Source organism: Scyliorhinus torazame, chromosome 3, assembly GCF_047496885.1.
Source record: "Scyliorhinus torazame isolate Kashiwa2021f chromosome 3, sScyTor2.1, whole genome shotgun sequence".
Lineage (NCBI taxonomy): Eukaryota > Metazoa > Chordata > Chondrichthyes > Carcharhiniformes > Scyliorhinidae > Scyliorhinus > Scyliorhinus torazame.
Genome location: NC_092709.1, coordinates 223,962,987 through 223,982,775, shown reverse-complemented (window position 1 = coordinate 223,982,775; position 19,789 = coordinate 223,962,987). Strand labels below are relative to the sequence as shown.

At 47.1% G+C, this 19,789-nt stretch overlaps 1 protein-coding gene across 2 annotated transcripts in view; it reads right to left on the bottom strand.

Annotated features, from left to right (window-relative positions):
• The window catches only part of adamts6 (ADAM metallopeptidase with thrombospondin type 1 motif, 6), a 480,737-nt gene that overhangs the window by 71,978 nt on the left and 388,970 nt on the right, over positions 1–19,789 (bottom strand). For both annotated transcript variants that reach the window (XM_072496932.1, XM_072496933.1), the window contains one exon: positions 8,299–8,379. In XM_072496932.1, the coding sequence (XP_072353033.1) occupies positions 8,299–8,379 (81 nt within the window). The remainder of the gene's footprint in view (positions 1–8,298; positions 8,380–19,789) is intronic.

The window sequence follows — 19,789 nt, the reverse complement described above, 5'->3', positions numbered from 1 at the left end:
CTGACATTATAGAACTGAGGGCATTGGCCCTTGAGCCACCCGCCTGTTAGGTGGCGCATGACACGCTGTAGCAAGGGGTCAGCCGCCATATCGCGGCGAATTTGGACGAGGCGTTCATCCGTGGCAGCTAGATTGGAGGCTGCGAATGCAACATGGGCGTCAACCTGGCAGACAAATCCCGCTGGGTCACATGGAGTGTCGATTGCCCTGGAGAGAGCGTCAGCAATGATGAGGTCTTTGCCTGAGGTATATACCAACTGGAAGTCATATCGCTGGAGCTTGAGAAGAATACGCTGGAGGCGAGGCTTTCTGTATTATATTGACCAGCGGGCGATGGTCGGTCTCGATGATGAATTGAGGAAGTACGTAGACATAATCCTGAAACTTAACCACACCGGCCAGAAGGCCCAGGCACTCCTTTTCTATCTGCGCGTAGTGCTGCTCCGTGGGGGTCATCGCACGTGATGCATATGCAACGGGGGCCCATGATGAGGCCTCATCACGTTGAAGGAGCACTGCCCCAATGCCGGATTGGCTGGCATCGGTCGAAATGTTGGTCTCCTTTGCTGGATCAAAGAAAGCTAAGACCGGGGCCGTGGTCAGTTTTGTTTTGAGTTCTCTCCATTCGCGCTCGTGGGCAGGGAGCCATTGGAAGTCTGTCGTCTTCCTGACCAGGTTCCTGAGAGCCGTGGTATGAGGGGCGAGGTTAGGGATAAATTTCCCTAAAAAATCGACCATGCCCAGAAATCGGAGGACCGCCTCCTTGTCCTCTGGTGTTTTCATAGCTGTGATGGCAGCTACCTTGTCCACATTCGGCTGCACACCCGATTGGGAGATGTGGTCCCCGAGGAACTTGAGTTCCGTTTGACCAAACGAGCATTTGGCCCTGTTGAGGCGGAGGCCCTGCTCATGTATACGTTTGAATACGCGCTGGAGGCGACTAATATGCTTGCGGGGTGGTGGACCAAATGATTATGTCGTCGACATGGACGCGAACACCTTCAATGCCTTCCATCATTTGTTCCATAATCCTATGGAATACCTCTGAAGCAGATATGATCCCAAACAGCATCCTGTTGTAATAATATCTGCCAAAGGGGGTATTAAATGTGCCAATTTTCCTGCTGGATTTGTCGAGCTGGATTTGCCAGAATCCTTTTGTGGCGTTGAGTTTGGTGAAGAGCTTGGCGTGAGCCATCTCACATGTGAGCTCTTCGCGCTTGGGAATTGGATAATGCTCCCTCATGATATTGCGATTTAGATCCTTGGGATCAATGCAAATTCTCAATTCGCCGGAAGGCCTTTTTACACATACCATGGAACTGACCCAGTCGGTTGGTTCCGTGACTTTGGAAATCACTCCTTGGTTCTGGAGGTCCTGCAGCTGCTGCTTGAGGTGGTCCTTAAAGGGTGCTGGGACCCTGCGAGGTGCGTGCACCACAGACGTGGCATTCTGTTTTAATAAGATCTTGTAGGTGTACGGGAGTGTGCCCATGCCCTCGAAGACGTTGTGGTGCTGGTTAATAATGGCGTTGAGTTGCGCCCTGAAGTCGGTGTCCTAAAAGGCAGACGTGTCAGCAGGAGAGAGAGAGAGTGAACTCTCTGAACTAGGTTCAAAAACTTGCATGCCTTCGCGCCAAGCAGGGAGGCTTTAGGGGAGCCCACGATTTCAAAGGGAAGGATGGCTTTGCGTGACCTGTGCATCACTTCAAGTTGGCACGAGCCACTGGCAGCAATGGCATTGCCATTGCAATCTAATAGCTGGCAGGCTGATGGAAGGATGGCTGGTTTGACACAAAGGCTGTGGAGGTCAGACCGCGCAATGAGATTGGAGGAGGCACCAGTGTCCAGGCGGAATCGTATTTGGGACCAGTTGACCATAAGGGTGGCACACCACTCATCGTCTGGATCGATGCTGTATACCGATAGAGGCTGGATTCTTTGCTTCGGGTCACCCTGTTTTTTGTACCGATACCGACTCAAAAAGGCACCGTCGGGTCCACGGTGTCAATGTTGGGTAGTAGGTCCGCATCGGATTCGGAGACCGTAGGTTGAATGGCCCAGACATTCCCGGGAGGCTGGCTGGAGCGACGAGAGTTGGCAGGCTATGCTGCTCTGCATAAAGCAGCATAGTGGCCAAGTTTGCCACATCTCAGGCATTGTTGGGATTTGGTAGGGCATTGCCGCTTTAAATGGGCGGAGCCACGGTTGCCGCACGTCGTAGCGTCAGTACGTTCGCTGCGCCACTGCGCATGCGTGGTGTGGTCGTACGTGGTGCGCGCCTGCGCATTACGTTCGTCGACGTCGCTGTCCCCTTGTTTCATGTGCACAAACACGGTAGGCTGCGAAAAGTGCGCGAAATGGCCGCCCTCCTCCAGGCTGAGGCCCTGGAGTTGCTCGATTGCTTGGTCCAGTTGTGCCTCGTGGGGACCTTGCCGCGCCGTTTCAGCCGCTTGGATGTGGGAATACCGACGAGTGGCGTTTTCGAGTAGCACGCAGGTCTCGATGGCGGTCGCTAGGGTGAGCTGCTTTACCTTGAGGAGCTGCTGGCGTAGGGGGTCCGACTGAACACCGAAAACGATCTGGTCACGTATCATGGAGTTGGATGTGGGCCCGTAGCTACAGTACTGTGCAAGGATGCGGAGGTAGGTAAGAAAGGACTGGAAAGTTTCATCCTTACCCTGCAAACGCTGTTGGAATACATAGTGCTCGAATCTTTCATTCACCTCTATGCTGCAGTGAGTGTCAAACTTGAGGAGGACCGTCTTGAATTTTGTTTTATCTTCATCATCCGCAAAGGTGAGAGAATTGAAAATGTGGATGGCATGGTCCCGGCCGTAGATAGGAAGAGAGCGATCGTCCTGGTGTCCGAGGCAACTTCCCGGTCTGTGGCTTCAAGGTAGAGCTGGAAGCGATGTTTGAATATCTTCCAGTTGGCCCCTGGGTTACTGGTGATGCGGAGCGGCGGCGGCGGGCAGACGCTGTCCATATTGCCAGATGGCGGTATGCTGGTGGAAGACAGATCACTTGCAGGTAGGTCTAAGAAGTTCTAATATCCCTCAACTCCTGGTATCATGATGTGTTGGGTGCTCTGGATCCATGGAACACATACAGGCCACCAACACTTAAAATAGTGCAACACTACTTTATTAAGTCAGGAACTGTTGAACATACTTTCACTGTGGGTTAACACAATATTAGATTGAACTAAAGACCTATGCCTTGTCCTAACCAGTCGATGCACTCAGCACATGTGACGATCTGTGCTGTAAGCTGTGAGCTCTGTCCTTCTGAGAGGCTGCATCCCGAATGAGCGGGAACTCTGATGCCCTCTGTCTATATAGTGAGTGTGCTCTAACTGGTGATTGGCTGCGGTGTTGTGTGTGTTGATTGGTCCCGCTGTGTGTGTGTATCTGCAACATGATATACTGGTGTACATTATAACATCCCCCTGTGGGTGAAGCAATACAATGGCCCACAGATAAAACCCACAGTGTTAATAACATAGAACATAACTGGTGAATTAACTGTATTTACATTCACCACATTCACCCCCTGTAAAAAGATAAAGTCCGGCGGGGGTGATGGGTCACAAGTTCAGCCGGTCCGGTGCCCGAATCGTACGCTGCGACCGCCGAAGCACTGGTGTTGCAGCCGCTTCAGGTGGCTGGGAAGTGGGTCCGGTGCAGCCCCAGGGGTGGACTCCGGGAGCGGCTCTTCCTGAGCTTCATTCCTGCGGACTGGTGTGCCGGGTGGAAGGGAGAGCGGGAGCCAAATGGGCACGGGGCATGGGAGAAAGAGCGGGGTACAGCGCGGGGGGTACTGTGGACGTAGTAGTGGTGGAGCCTGCGGGCGCAAGGTCTCGGAGGGAGACGGTATCCTGTCGACCATCAATATATGCGTAGTGCGGGTTTGAGTGCAGGAGCTAGACCCTCTCTATCAGGGGATCGGTCTTATGGGTCCGAACGTGTTTCCGGAGGAGAACCGGACCCGGTGTCATCAGCCAGGGTGGGAGCGAGGCTCCTGAGGTAGTCCCCCTAGGGAAAATAAACAAGCGGCCATGAGGAGTCTGGTTTGTGGCCGTGCAAAGGAGGGACCTAATAGCACGGAGCGCATCGGGGAGGACTTCCTGCCAGTGGGAAACCAGGAGATTCCTGGACCGTAGGGTCAGTAGGACGGTCTTCCAGACCGTCGCGTTCTCCCTCTCCACATGTCCGTTTCCCCGGGGGTTATAACTGGTAGTCCTGCTCGAGGCGATGCCTTTACTGAGCAGGTACTGATGCAGTTCGTCGCTCATGAACGTCGAGCCCCTGTCGCTGTGTACGTAGTTGGGGAAACCAAACAGGGTGAAGACACTGTGCAGGGCTCTGATAACAGCGGGGGTGGTCATGTCGGGGCACGGGATGGCAAACGGGAAACGGGAGAACTCATCAATAATATTGAGAAAGTAGGTATTGCGATTATTCCGAGGGGAGGGACCCTTTGAAATCGATACTGAGGCGTTCAAAGGGCCAGGATGCCTTCACCAGGTGGGCCTTATCTGGTCAACAGAAGTGCGATTTACACTCCGCGCAGATTTGGCAGTCCCTGGTTACAGCTTTGACCTCCTCGGTGGAGTAGGGCAGGTTGCGGGCCTTGATATAATGGGCGAGCCGGGTGACCCCCGGGTGCAGGGGTCGTCGTAGATAGCCCGTAGTCGGTCCTCTTGCGCACTGGTGCATGTGCCGCAGGACAGGGCATCTGGGGACTCGTTGAGCTTCCCAGGACGATATACTATATTGTAATTATAGGTGGAGAGTTGAATTCTCAACCTCAAGATCTTATCGTTCTTAATTTTGCCCCGCTGCGTATTGTGAACATGAAGGCTACCGATCGTTGGTCGGTGACGAGGGTAAACCTCCTACCAGCGAGGTAGTGACTCCAGTGCCGATCGGCTTCCACGATGGCTTGAGCCTCTTTTTCGACCGAGGAGTGTCGAAGTTCAGAGGCGGTGAGGGTGCGTGAAAAAAACGCAACCTGTCTGCCTGCTTGGTTGAGGGTGGCGGCAAGAGCGACCTCTGATGCATCGCTCTCCACCTGAAAGGGGACGGACTTGTCCACCGCACGATGTCCGCCTTGATGCAGTTGAAGGCCTGGCGGGCCTCGGCTGCCAGAGGGAAAAGGGTGGCCTTAAATGGGGGACCCACTGGGCGTAGTAGGAAAACAATCCAAGGCACCTCTTGAGGGCCTTGGGACAGTGAGGGAGAGGGAGTTGTAGGAGGGGGCGCATACGGTCAGGGTCGGGCCTCAGGGCCCCATTTTCCACGACGTAGCCGAGGATGGCTAGCCTGGTTGTGCGGAAAACGCATTTCTCCTTGTTGTAGGTGAGATTAAGTTTTTGGGCGGTTTGGAGAAATCGGTGGAGGTTGGCGTCATGGTCCTGCTGATCATGGCCGCAAATGATGACATTGTCCAAGTACGGAAACGTGGCCCGCAGCCTGTACTGGTCCAGCATTCGGTCCATTGCTCGTTGGAACACCAAAATCCCGTTTGTGATGCCAAAAGGGACCCGGAGGAAATGAAAAAGGTGGCTGTCTGCCTCAAAAGCCGTGTAGTGGCGATCCTCCAGGCGGATTGGGAGCTGGTGGTATGCAGACTTCAGATCCACCATGGAGAACACGCAGTAGTGAGCGATCTGATTGACCATGTCTGCAATCCGGAGAAGGGGGTACACATCAAGTTGCGTAAACCGGTTAATGGTCTGGCTTTAATCAACCACCATCCGGAGCTTCTCCCCGGTCTTGACGACCACCACCTGAGCTCTCCAGGGGCTATTGCTGGCCTCTGACCCCTTCCCGCAAGAGACGCAGGACCTCAGACCTAATAAATATTCTGTCCTGCATGCTATATTGCCTGCTGCGAGTGGCTACTGGCTTGCAATCAGCGGTGAGATTAGCAAAGAGGGAAGGAGGGTCGACTTTCAGAGTGGCTAGGCTGCACACAGTGAGTGGGGGCAGGGGTCCGCCAAAGCTAAGCGTCAGGCTCTTGAGATTACATTGAAAATCGAGCCCTAAAAGGACACGCAGAGGTCTGGGAGCACCTACAGCTGGAAATTAGTGTACTCAGCGCCCTGTACCACTAAGGTTACCGTAGTGCACCCTCGGATTTGTACCGAGTGCGACCTGGAGGCGAGGGAAATTGTTTGTTGCGCCGGGAATATCGGGAGCGAGCAGCGGCTTACCAGATCCGGGTGGATGAAACTCTCGGTGCTGTCGGAGTCGAACAGGCAAGGTGTCTCGTACCCATTAACTCGGACGGCCATCATTGAGCTCTTGAGGTGCTTGGGTCGCGACTAGTCAAAGGTGACTGTGCTGAGGTGAGGGTAACCGGCAGGGTCGTCGCCTGTGCTGGGGCGGCCCCCCAGTGACCGTCCGAGCAGGTCGTATGCATTGAGCTGCGTAGAAGATGGCGGCCCCCATTGATCAAGCATGGCGGGCGTCGAGGAAGATGGCGGCCCCCATGGATCGCACGTGGCCGGCCGCGTGGGGGAGGATGGCCAAAATGGCGGCCCCCGTGAGTCGCACGTGCTGTGCGGACTCGGCAGGCACGCTGTCACATTGCGAGGTCTGCGGGCCTGTGAGTCGGTAGTCCGGGTCTGAGAGTTCGCGTGCTTACGCTTGGCGAGGCAGATCTTGGCGAAGTGCCCTTTTCGGCCACTGTTGCAGTGCACGTTGCGGGCCGGGCAGTGCTGTCGAGGGTGTTGTTGCTGGCCGCAAAAATAACAAGGCAACCCCCCATGATGAGCGGGTGGGCGCGCAGCACAGGCCTGGGGTAGTCTCTGGTCGGGAGCGCACGAGGGGGTCGAGTGTTCGGCTGGAAATGCAGTGAGGCTCTGGAAAGCGACCTCCCGTGAAGTCGCCAGTTTCACCATCTCGTCCAGGTCCTGGGCCCCTTTCTCGAGCAGTCGCTGCCGCACGTAATTTGATCTGACCCCCGCAACGTAGACGTCTCGGACTGCGAGCTCCATGTGCTGAGTGGCCGTAACGGCCTGATAGTTGCAGGTGAGGGCTTTGAGGTTGTGCAGATAGTCGTCGAGTGACTCCCGGGGCGTTGGTGTCGAGTAGTGAGAATATGTCGCACATAGACCTCGTTCACAGGCCGCACGTAGATGCGCTCGAGGATTGCGAGAGCGGTGGTTTATGAGGTGGCCTCTTCGAGTTGCACAGAAATGCGGTGACTCACCCGTGCGTGGAGGAGACTCAATTTTTGTTCGTCCGTAACGGATGGTGTCGATGACGCGGCAAGGTAGACCTTGAAACACCGCAGCCAGTGTGAAAAAATTTCCTTCGCCTCCGAGGCCTGTGGGTCGAGCTCCAGTCTGTCAGGTTTGAGGGCTGACTCCATAATCGTTTTTGTTCAGATAGTTAATTAAATTGATGCAACCATCAATTCACTCAAGGACTCGTGTCGGGATAAAACAGTGGTTTTAATTAACTATCAACTTTGCCTGCCTGCGACTGGTACATACTGAGGACAGTCCCACAGGCCAGCTACTCTTATACTCCTTCAAAGGGGCGGAGCCATGGGCAGAGCCTGTACATGCTCCAACATCCTCCAATATCTCCCCCTATGGGTGAAGCCATACAATGGCCCACAGATAAAACCCACAGGGTTAATAACATAGAACATAACTGGTGAATTAACTGTATTTACAAACATAGAACATAACTGGTGAATTAACTGTATTTACATTCAGCACACCCCTCAACTGCAGATGACATAATAAGATGGCTACAGCTAGAGTCACAGACTTCCTTTCCACAATGCCGGGCATGTAACTCTAGCAAGTTCCAGTTTTGAAAAACAATGGTGCCTCCTCCCTCTTGAGGCACCCTCTCTCTCCTGCCTGCATTGGCAGCACCTGCCCCTGACGATTCTCAGTCACTCCAGCATCAGGCACCTGGCCGCCGTCCATAATTGGATCGTGGAGGTATCATCTGGCCACTGGTTAATCAAAATTACCCCAGTGTCAGGGTGCAGAGTCAGGGCCTGGACATGGTCTGAACTTCAAATGAAAATTTACCCCAAAGATTCAGGTTGATATTACTAGATTAGCTGAGTATTTCCATGTTTTCTATTTTTATGCCAGATTTCCAGCATCTCCAGTATTTTCCTTTTATCTTATTGCTTAAAACTCCTTTCAGTGGAGCAATTTACACACTTTTTAAAAATTCATAAAGTTTGCATCCAATTTTAATTCTTGCAAAGAAACGAAGCAACCCACCTCCACCTATATATATTTCATCACTAAAAACTCACCAATGTAGTTTTTTGACATTGCGAGCTCCCGTATTTCAATATGAACTGATCCTCTTGGTATCTGTACTACTTCCATGTAACCTAGAAACACAACATTTAGTGCATGAATGACTTTATTTAGATGGATATGCTGAAAATAACTGACTTTGCTCTTCCATTTCTTAAACAAAAATTCAACCTTAATTGGTTTAGTTATGGCCCAGATTTTGCAGTTGTAACAATGGCAAAATTGTCTGTCAGTGTTCATATTACGACTCCAGACCACCAGACCCCCAACAGTGGCTAGGATATTGGACAATAACTCCAATATTTTATTTTAATCTTGTAAGACTGTGAGGAAAGGATACTTCACTCCAGGAGTGACTGCAAGAAGAAATAAAGATATAGGGCTGGATTCTCTGATCGCCGACACCAAACTCACATTTGGTGATCGGCCGGAGAATCCACGTTTTAGCCGGAATCAGGGGCGCCGCCGTTTTTTTGCGATGCTCCGACCCCTCAAAAACGACGTACTCGGGGAGTACACCTCAAGCCATATGGACGGCCTCCGGACGTCACATGAGGCCCTCCCCCGATGCTCCGCCCCCGATGCTCCGCCCCCGATTGGCCAATTTCCCGACAGTGTGGGATACGTGTGCTCACACCGTTCGGGGGCCTCGCGCGGCGGCTGTGGACTGAGTCCACCGCCACCACAGTCGGGGGGAAGCACTGGCAGGGGTGTCTTCAGGGGGGACTAGGGGGACAGGTGGTGGCAGGCCCAGGGGTGGCAAGGCTGGTTACAGGGGGGCAGTTTTTGGCAGGCTGGGTCCACGTGCGGCCGGCGCCATGTTGCACGATGGCTGCCGGGACGGAGGATCCCCCTGCCGGCAGGAACGCTCCGCACCAGAAAATGGGTCCGGCGGGTCAGAGAATCCCTCCCTTAGAATTTTAAAACAAAAGTTATTACTAACACAGTATTAAAATCTTTAACATCGCACCAGAAAATAACTTATAATTGCCCCTTAAATAATACTAATCAATACAGTGAATACAATACCCTTCACTGCTATCTTTATTCCCACTTAAACAAGCAAATAAACCATCTCTTAGAATCCATAGAATCCCTACAGTGCAGAAGGAGGCCATTCAGCCCATCGAGTCTGCACCAGCCCTTGGAAAGGGCACCTTGAGAGGAAACCGGAGCACCTGGAGGAAACCCACACAGCCACGAGGGAGCAGTGCTAACCACTGTGCCACCATGTCACCCCTCAGCTCTCAATCCACCTTAAATACCGATGGCACATGGGGATACTTGCTTTACAGAGATATTATTTGAGAAAGAGATCTTTTGACACGGCTTAACAGAAATGATCTGACTCCTGTCACACCCATGCAGAAATTCTGGCTGTATGTCTTCAAACGCTTTTTCAACTGGTTTGTTTCAACTCCCCCCTTGTCTTCAGGCAATTCTACATTGCCTTGAAGACTGTTAATTTATTTTTAACTAAATTGCAGAGAGCAAAACCTGTGGTCCCAGCTTCATCCAGAACAGGACTGAGCTAAAAATGCTTTCTCAAAAACCCTAATGCCGTAGCTCCACCTAGCGATGATGTCATCTCACCAAGCTGAAAATGAATTCACTCCCCAGGGAATCCCCTGAATCAAAACAAAATTCCATCAGCCCAAGCTTTTTATGATGGCTAATTGCACCTCTGGCTCCCAAAATCTTTGTTGTCTTTCAACCTACAAACTTTTTAAAACATGACTTCAGCAGTCAAACATACTCTAACCCAAGCTTTTAACCTTTACTTCACCAACTTCTTATAATGCACTATATCTGAAATTCCTACATTCATCACATTCACCATCAATACCACAGGCACTGGCAGCAACATTTGGGGCTGGATTTTTATGGAGTTGGGAAGACTCTGTGGAGGGGTAAAAATGGTGACCTGGACCCGATTCCGGCATTCATGACCCCATTCCCAGGGTTCTAATTTTCAGAGGTGCCTTTTTAGGGTGTGGCTGATTCGGGTTGCAAGCTGACACCCTGAATTCCTGCCCTGGCTTGCTCCACTGCGTGTATTCACATGTCCTAGTCCTCCACAATTTCATGGAGCTAGAGCAGCTTTTCAAAGAATGTAGTTCACAGCATTTCAGAGATTTGGTGAATCATATTCTGCATGAGGAAACTGCTGGAAGGTAAGCTCAAATGTTCTTCTCATGCCCCTCATGCCCCCGTGCACAGTTATGTCCCCCAATCACTCACAATGGCCCTCATGTCCCCCATGCCAAGCTATGGCACTTCTATGCCCATTCACTCATTGTACTGTAAAGGGCCAATCCCTATATTGACAATACGATATTTTAAAAAAGCTTTAAAAAGGTAATTTATTGATAACTTTCCACTTGCTCAAAAAACATTATTTTTTACCGCAGGCCAATAAAAATGTCAACCATCCAGACCCTTGAAGGCATGCACTTGAAACCTCTTTATCATGTATACATAAACATGTCGCAATTGACAGAAGTGATCAGAGAGCCAGAGCTGTCAATCAAGCAATTGTTCCCTGGAGCTCAGGTGTTTCATCAGTCTAATGGATTTATGGGTTTTCATCACTGCCTCATTATATATTATTGGCAGAGTCAAAACAGATGGGAGGCTCATTAATCTGTAGTCCCCATCCCTTATAGCGGACCTGTCAGTATTAATGTAATCTGCCCCCTATATGCAGTGGAGAGTAAGGCCAAAAAGAAGAGTAATCAACTTTTCGAAAAGAATGAAGGGTGTGATCCAGCGGCATCGTTGTGCCCGACTTGGTGCTGGGACGAGGCTGTTGAATCTTGCGAGAGGCCTTTCACGAGATTTGCGACGCTTGAAACGTCCAGTCAGGGCAAGATCCAGATCAGTATATTTAAATGAGCTGAACGGAAGCTTGCCAGCAGGAAATCGCTCTAACTGGGACCTCGGTGGAGAAAATCTCCCCAAAGCCCCAACAAACGGCAAATTGCTGTTGAATAGCGGGATTTTTTTTTGGTGCCTGCTAAATGCGCTATTCAGCGGACTTTAGCTCAAGTCCACTGAATTGCACCCGAAGACTCAGGTAGCAACTGCCTCTCAATTGTTAGCAGTTGCATCCAGAATCTCATCACTGACATAAATACACATTAATGGGGTGCAAGTACCAGAAGGCTTTGTCATAAATCAGTAGTGATTTTGTTATTGAATCCTATTTGCCAATATAGGTGTTTGTCCGCAATAAATGTGGACAGTGTGTTTAAATCAGGTTGCTATGAAGTATTTAGGACATCAATGGAATTTTGGGCTACAATGAATGCTCCTGCACTGCACCTGCTGCTAGTTCCACTGTGACCTCCGCTGTCACATGCTTCCACTCCTCTTACGTTGTCTCGGCTGGCTACACTCTGGATTTCCCACCTCTTCACCATCGACTGGTGAACTGCTCATTTATGTTTGATCATTATGTTGCAAGATCAACAAAATTAATTGGGTCACCCACTGCCAACATCAGCTAATTGACAGCCAAATTGAAAATCATTCCTTCTTTCAACATTAGCAAAGGAATCTGATTTGTACTGAAAAAGTCAGTATAGCAATAGTGCACCAGTCTGTACCGGCTTGAGTTGCCATTAGTTCCAGACACCAAATGGGTATCAAACTGGTCACTAGTCAGGGGCAGCAGTTCATTGACCATCTGCTGTGGTGTGTCTGTGGTTAGGATGAGGTGATCTCCAGTAGCCACCTGGAGTTTCTACTGTGAATTAAATATTGAATACTTCCTGAGTTTCTTTAGAGCGGCGTTTAGTAATACTGTTAAGGATCATTGGTTTGGCTACTCAACACCTGGCATAACTAGACAGAAAATGTGCATTGCAAACTCCAACCAAATGTACCTGACGTTTACATTCAGGATCCTACAACCAGTGCAGACACTCGACCTAGTATTTGAGGAACCTGACACCTGTTTGAAGGCTGGATTTCTAAAAGTCATCTGAGTCAATGTGACATGCTGTGCACTTCTGGCACAGTCCAGCACAGCAGAGCACAACTTACAATGCAGAGGTTTTAGAAATGGGAAACAAGCAGCTGGAAGACGAATTTCTTGCCAAATTGTCTTAATTCCAACCTCAGAAAAACATCTATCATACCAGTGCAATTTTTTTATAGTTTCCCTGATCAATCATCCTTGTGGCCTCTCTGAATTACAAAACCAATTTGGTGCCAATGAGATGGATTCTAGGTACTGTTAGCCTATGTACCCATACCCACTAGGAGCCAGGCCAAGGTTGGCCAAACCCAATTGTTTAACCAATAATTCATTCATTTCAGTGTTATTGGCTACCTGCTAAGTTTGCGATATTTTTCAATAGCACCAGAGCATTTATTATTCAAACTTTGCAGAGGTAGATGGGATTCAAAAAAGTCAGTGCTTTCAGCAGTTGAGCTTTATAAGTTTATTTATGCCTAAGTTTGCCCATATTATCCGTGTCTTGTTTGATGGATTTTTGATAAACCTAACTGACACGGAAAGTTTTTTGTGCAGCTTAGATTTTCTGGACATGCTATTCATAAGCAGGCAAAGGAATCAACTTGTTCCATCTTTTAACATTGATCCTGATTTTTAAGAAAATTGTTCTGGGTGCTGCTATTCCTGTTTTTGGTATTAATTTCACAAGTTGCACATTTTTGCTTTCTGGCTGACTAGGCACTAAGGGACTTCAACTGCATCTGCTGTTTGCATGCCTAAGATTATTCGTCACTTAGCCAACTAGACTTACTCCCCCACAATCAGTCATTTCTAGTGCTTGTCTTCGAACAAGTTGGACAGGGCTGGATAGATTATAACACCCTATCTCAATCCTTCTAAATCACCAACTATTCCATCTGTTATCTACTTTGACTGCACATTTCTTTTGGGTACAGAGTGAAGGATGGAAAGGATTGTGTAAGATGGAAAACACAGCTGTTAGTGTCTTCACATATGTGGACAACGCAGTGAAACACTGTTTGATTATTGGTTGTACCACTATTTCGATGAGCTATTCGGGTCAATTCTGTGATTGTGGGAAATCATAGCAGATGTGCTCCCACACTGATGGTGTAGATTGCTGGCCTCTCTAAATTCAGGTTTTCCTTGTGCACACAGGGTGCTGTTGTAACAGTTGGGCAGGGAGTGAGGCCTGCTGAGGGGCAGTAAAGGAAAACGGCCATTTTAGGTTGGGTTGTTGGAACTCTCAAGATGATGATAAAGCTGGTGCTACAAAGTAAATGCTGGAAGATGAAGACTGCCAATGGTTAACTGTCTCATACAGGAGGTAGCAAAGCATATGGAGTATGAAGAAGCAGACCGCACTGTTAGTGCTGGACATTCTCTGAACTTGGCAGTGCCAGAGTTGTGTGTTCTCTGAACTCCAGTATTAGCCCTGTGCATTCTGTCTACTCCAGAATATTAACCTTGTGCATTCTCTGAATTCAGTAAGGCTCTGTGTCCTCAGCAATTGGTTGCGCGAGTGCTGTGCATTCTCAGAACTCCTGAATGTTAACACTCATGTTCTCTGAATTCCAGAATATTCGTGCTGTATATTTTCTGAACTCGGTAGAGTTAGCACTGTTTGTTCTCCGAACTCCATATGTTAGCTCTGTCTGTATTCTGAAATCAGAATTGTGAACACTGTGCTTTGTCTGAATTCTGAAACCTGCCTTATATGACTGGATCATATTACACATTTTAGAGACCTTGATTTACTCTACAAAATTGCACATTCCTGGCAAAGTGGTGATGGGTGAGTATTGTCCTCCTCTATTAGAATAGTAAATTGGGTATTTTCACCACAGCTGTAGCTAAATTTAGGGCAGATGTCAGAGAGTTTGTCACAGTGTTTAACATATATTTGGGGGTAGAAATATGTTCACGTAGCACTGCCTGCAGACTCTGTTGGTTCCTTGAGGCAGATTGTGCTGCAGGCCACAATTTGTACAGCCTGTACAGCGATCCCCAATGATATTGATGAGAAATCTCAAATTGACTGCGCTAGGAGCTGTCGCCAGCCAACAGGGCTGTGGGCCTGTACTGCGCTGTAATGTTCTATGTTCTACCATGCCCTCTAATCTTGCTTTCCTATATGTGGCTTTACAATTTAAGCGTGTGAACCCTTTAAATGGTTTGTACGGCTGTTCATGCATACTAACAAAGGAGCCAACTTGTGCTCAGCTTGTGTGTGAACATTTGAGCTGTTGCTGGCCAGGAAACATTGCCTGCGACATTATATCTACCCCCTGAGAATCGGTGCAAATCTCTATAGCATCACTTGAAGTGGCACTATATGAACCTATCGACCATGGAATCTAGAAGGAAACAATTGGGTATCATGGCGGGGTGTTTGAATGGATGAGCTGGAAGCCTATCCCCATTCTTAAGAGGTTATGAAATCTTGGGGGTGGGGGGGTGGGGAGAGGGGTTCAGATCATAAATTATAATCAGATAATCAGATCTTAGCTTCTAAGCCTATATCTCCATTGAATGTTACCTGTGCTCACTGGTGCTGTTTGAGCACCTATGTACTGCAAACATTCAACATGTCCAAATAAAATTCACGAGAATGAAATACAAACACAGCGAAGCAATTCTATGCTTCCATGTCCAATACCTTCTGCTGGAAATAAGACAAGTTATTAGTCATGCTTGACTGAATATCATATGATATTCTAAGGAAACAGGCCCCAGGTAGGAATAATGTTTTGATTAAATCTCAAACCTTTCACAGCAATACAGTAATACACTGGAGTTCTGAAATTGGCACATTATAACCACTTTAATTTAATCAAAAATTAATTTGATTGTCATAAATCATTTAATTCCAAGAGAAAGAAACACTTAGACCTGGATTTTCACCAAGTCGGCTTGACCCAGGAGCCCTCTAAAAATGGCGGACGGGTCCCAATTCCAGGATCCTCAACCCCATTCCTAAGCTGTCTGATTTTTGAGAGTGCTTCTAAAGGGCGCGGGATGCTTCCTATCGGAAGCCAGCATTCGGCGCTCTCAACCTTTCTGGCTCCATTGCGGAGATAGGCATTTCCTATTCCGCAATTTTCATGGAATGACGCCAGGTTTTTAAAGAGTAGTAGTAAAGTCCTGTAGAGGAGTTGTGAACCCTGGTGTGCATGAAGGGACCTTTTAAATGGTACGTTCAAAAGGTCCCCTCAAGCCCTTTATGCCATGTTACACACTCCCAACCATCCCATGTTGCCTCATGCCTTCTATGCCAAGCTCTCCTCTTCAACCCATCCCCATATACCCTATGTTCCTATGCCAAGCTCTCTGCCTTTCCAACTGCCTCCTATGTCCCCTCACAATCCCGTGCCAAGCTCTGCCCTTTGACCCATTGCTATAACCCGCACGAGATCTGCAGGGTTGGACCCATTAGTCTACTCGTGACTCTCATTGAGTATGAACCTCCTTGCTGAGGGGTGGGCCCCCATCAGTGGAGCCATGGGTGCAACGTATAAAAGATCAGCCTGAGTGGAAGCCGAGCAGAGAGGTCCCGACTGGGTCCTGTGTACGACGTTGAAATAGTTTCTTGCTCAATAAACAAACAGCTTCTTTTAGTCTCTCGTGTGGATTCCTCTGTGGGCACAACACCCACCCACTCAGACCCTTCATGTCCCCTATGCCACACTCTGGCACTTCCAAGTCCATTGACCCACTGTACACTTTGTAAAACCAATGAACATCATGGTGTATAGTGGCATGTATAAAAAAAATAGGTAACCCACTGATGACTTTCACCAATTCTTGAAAAAAAAGTCTGAATGGAATCATAAACGTTTCAATCTTCCAGGCCCTTTGAGATTTCAAAAGCCATAAACCTTTGAACCACCGAGATTCCTGACAAGTATTAGAACTCTAGAATAGTTGCTCCCCAAGGAAACATTGTTTGATTGACTGCTCAGGTTCTCTGATCTCTGCAGTCAATTTCACAATGTTTGTTGACAAAGGTTCAGCGGTCTTTTAAACTTAAGGAGCTGCATGATTGACTTTTACAAACTTGGTCCCGACTTGCTTCAAGCACATGAGAAAGTTATTAATAGATTACATATTTTCAAAGTTTTTTTAAACATATTTTGCTATGCACTATGGTATTCATTGGTTCTAGAATGTGCACAGTGCGTCAATGGGTATTGTCATGTGAGGGAAACTTTAAGACATGGATGTTTAAGCAATGTACCTTTAAGAAAACAGTGATGTCAGAGAGTGGGTGGGGCTGAGGTCAGGTCAGCCATTTTGCAGTTTTGTTTTGCAGTTTAGTTTTGCAGTTTGCAGGAAGAAAGCAAGGTGCTGGAGCTGAAGTCAACCAAGCTAATATATCTCTGCCATTCTACAGAAAATGTATATATCCTTTAACCTGATGTGATACTGTTTAAAGGTGTTAAGTCTCTTGGAAGTTTGAAGGAACATTTTAAGGAAGTATTTACTGTTGCAATATTTTCTGAGTTATGTTTGAAGTAAGGGGTTTTAAGAGATCCAATGTTTATTTAAGATGTTAAGTTGAGTTCATGGAATAAACAGTGTTTTGTGTTTAAAAACCCACGTGTCCATAATTGTAGTCCCACACCTAGGGAAAAAGCAGTGTGTTAGGAAAAGCAACAAATCCATTAAACACCTAGGGAAGAAGCAGTGTGTTAGGAAAAGCAACAAATCCATTAACGGGAGAGGTATGTTGAACTCCATGATACATTTTGGGGTTCTAGAACAACCCTCGCCCATAACAATTGGGGGCTCGAGAGGGGATAAAAGTCTTATCTATTGGATTGGCTTTTGTGAACTTAAAGACAGTGAAAGATTGTTGCTTTTCCGGTGTGGTATTTTAATTTAAGTGGGGAGAGTGTTGTGAACAATGGCTCTTTCAGAGGCTCAGAAGTTTTTGGGGGTAGAGAATGTCACACGTAGTACTTTACGGACAGAAACAAAAAGTAGACTGTTAGATTTGGCAAGAACATTGCAGTTAACAGTACCTGACAAAATGCGAAAAGGTGAGGTAAAGATGGGGGTGGTTAAGCATTTAAAGTTGCCTGAGATAGAGTTTGACTCATTGGAAATGGCAAAAATTCAGTTGCAAATTTAAAAAATGGAACATGAGAAAGAATTAAAGCGGCTTGAATACGAGAGTGAGAGAGAGGAAAAAGAAAAAGAGAGAGAAGAAAGGAGAAAAGAAAGAATAGCCCTAGCAGAACAAAAAGAAAAAGAAATGGAGATACAGATCAGGGGAAAAGATAAAGAGAGGGAGTTTGAACTTCAAAAAATGGCCATGAAACATGACAATCAGTTAAAATTGGCAGACGTAAAAGGAAACATACAGTTGGATGATAGTGATGAGGAGAGTGAGACAGAGTGTCATAGTCGAAGACGTGGTGAGAATCTATTTAAATATGTCCAAGCATTGCCAAGGTTTGACGAGAAGGAAGTGGAACTCTTTTTCATTTCATTTGAGAAGGTAGGTAAACAAATGAAATGGCCACAGGACATGTGGGTATTACTGATTCAAACAAAGCTGGTAGGTAGAGTTAGTGAAGTGTTTGCATCACCACCGGAGGAGGTATCTGGAACGTATGAGGAGGTGAAGAAATCCATCTTAAGTGCATATGAGCTAGTGCCTGAAGCTTACAGACAAAGGTTTAGAAATTTAAGGAAAGAATTTGGTCAAACATACATGGAGTTTGAAAGGCTCAAACAGAGTAATTTTGATAGGTGGATAAGGGCTTTGAAAATAGACCAAACGTATGAAGCTCTTAGAGAAATTATACTTTTGGAGGAGTTTAAAAATTCAATTCCTGATGTAGTGAGAACTCATGTGGAAGAACAGAGGGTTAAAACTGCGAGATTAGCAGCAGAAATGGCAGATGATTATGAATTATATCATAAATCAAAGATTTGTTTCCGACATCAGTTTCAGCCGGTGAGGGATAGAAACTGGGGACATGAGAAATACTCAAGTGGTAATGTTAAAGGTGATCTGATGGGAGACAATAAAGAGAGTGTACCTCAGATTAAAAAAGAAATCCAGGAGGGTGGAAAAGAGATGAAAAGTTTCAAATGTTTTCACTGTAATAAACTAGGCCATGTAAAGTCACAGTGTTGGTGGTTGAAGAAAAGCACTGGGAAGGCTGATGTGGTAAAACAGGATGAGACAGTGGGATTTGTTAGAGTGGTAAAGGAAAACCCAAGGGAAATGAAAGAAGTGCAAACGATTGTACAGCCTGTTCAAGAAGTAATTGTTAAGAAGGTGCCAGATGTCTTTAAATAATTTACTTGTGTGGGTAAAGCTTACTCATGTGTATCAGGAGGAGAATGTAAAGAAGTCACAATTTTAAGAGATACAGGGGCTAGTCAATCTTTAATGGTAAGAGATGAGGAATTATGTAGTTTGGGAAGAATTTTGCCAGAAAAGGTGGTGATATGTGGAATTCAGGGTTAGAGGAGTAGCGTTCCATTATATAAGGTAAGGTTGGAAAGTCCAGTGAAGAGTGGTGATGTGGTATTAGGAGTAATAGATAAACTATCTTGTCCAGGAATACAGTTTATCTTGAGTAATGATACAGCTGGATCACAGGTGGGAGTGATGCCTACTGTGGTTGATAAGCCAGTGGAAAATCAGACAACTGAAGGGTTGAAGGACGAATATCCTGGGATTTTTCCGGATTGTGTAGTAACAAGGTCGCAAAGTCACAGGTTAAGACAAGATGAGAAATCAAAGAGTGGAGATGAAGTTGAAGTGCAATTATCAGAAACGATTTTTGATCAAATGGTTAAAAAAGAACAAGAACAGGTGGAGGATGAGGTGGATATTTTTAGCTCAGGAAAAGTGGCGGAGTTACAACAGAAAGATGTCGAAATTAAACGGATATATCAGAAAACATATACGGAAGAGGAATCAGAGAGTATACCAGAGTGTTATTACCGTAAAAATGATGTCTGGATGAGAAAATGGAGACCTGTACATATGCAGGTGGATGAAAAGTGGGCAGAAGTTTATCAAGTAGTATTGCCGGTAGGGTGTAGAAAGGAGGTGTTGCGAGTTGCACATGAGGTACCAGTGGGAGGTCATTTGGGAATAAGGAAAACTCAAGCTAAAATCCAAAAACATTTTTATTGGCCTGGACTACATAAAGATGTAGTTACATTTTGTCAATCATGTCACACATGTCAAGTGATAGGGAAACCTCAAGCAGTGATAAAACCAGCGCCCTTAATACCCATTCCAGCATTTGAGGAACCTTTTACAAGGGTCCTAATCGATTGTCGAGGTCCGCTTCCTAAAACAAAAAGTGGGAATCAATATCTTTTGACGATAATGGATGTGTCTACTAGGTTTCCAGAGGCCATTCCAGTAGGTAATATTACAGCTAATAGGATTATGGAGGGGTTACTTGAATTCTTTACTAGATATGGACTACCCACAGAAATTCAATCGGATCAAGGAACAAATTTTACTT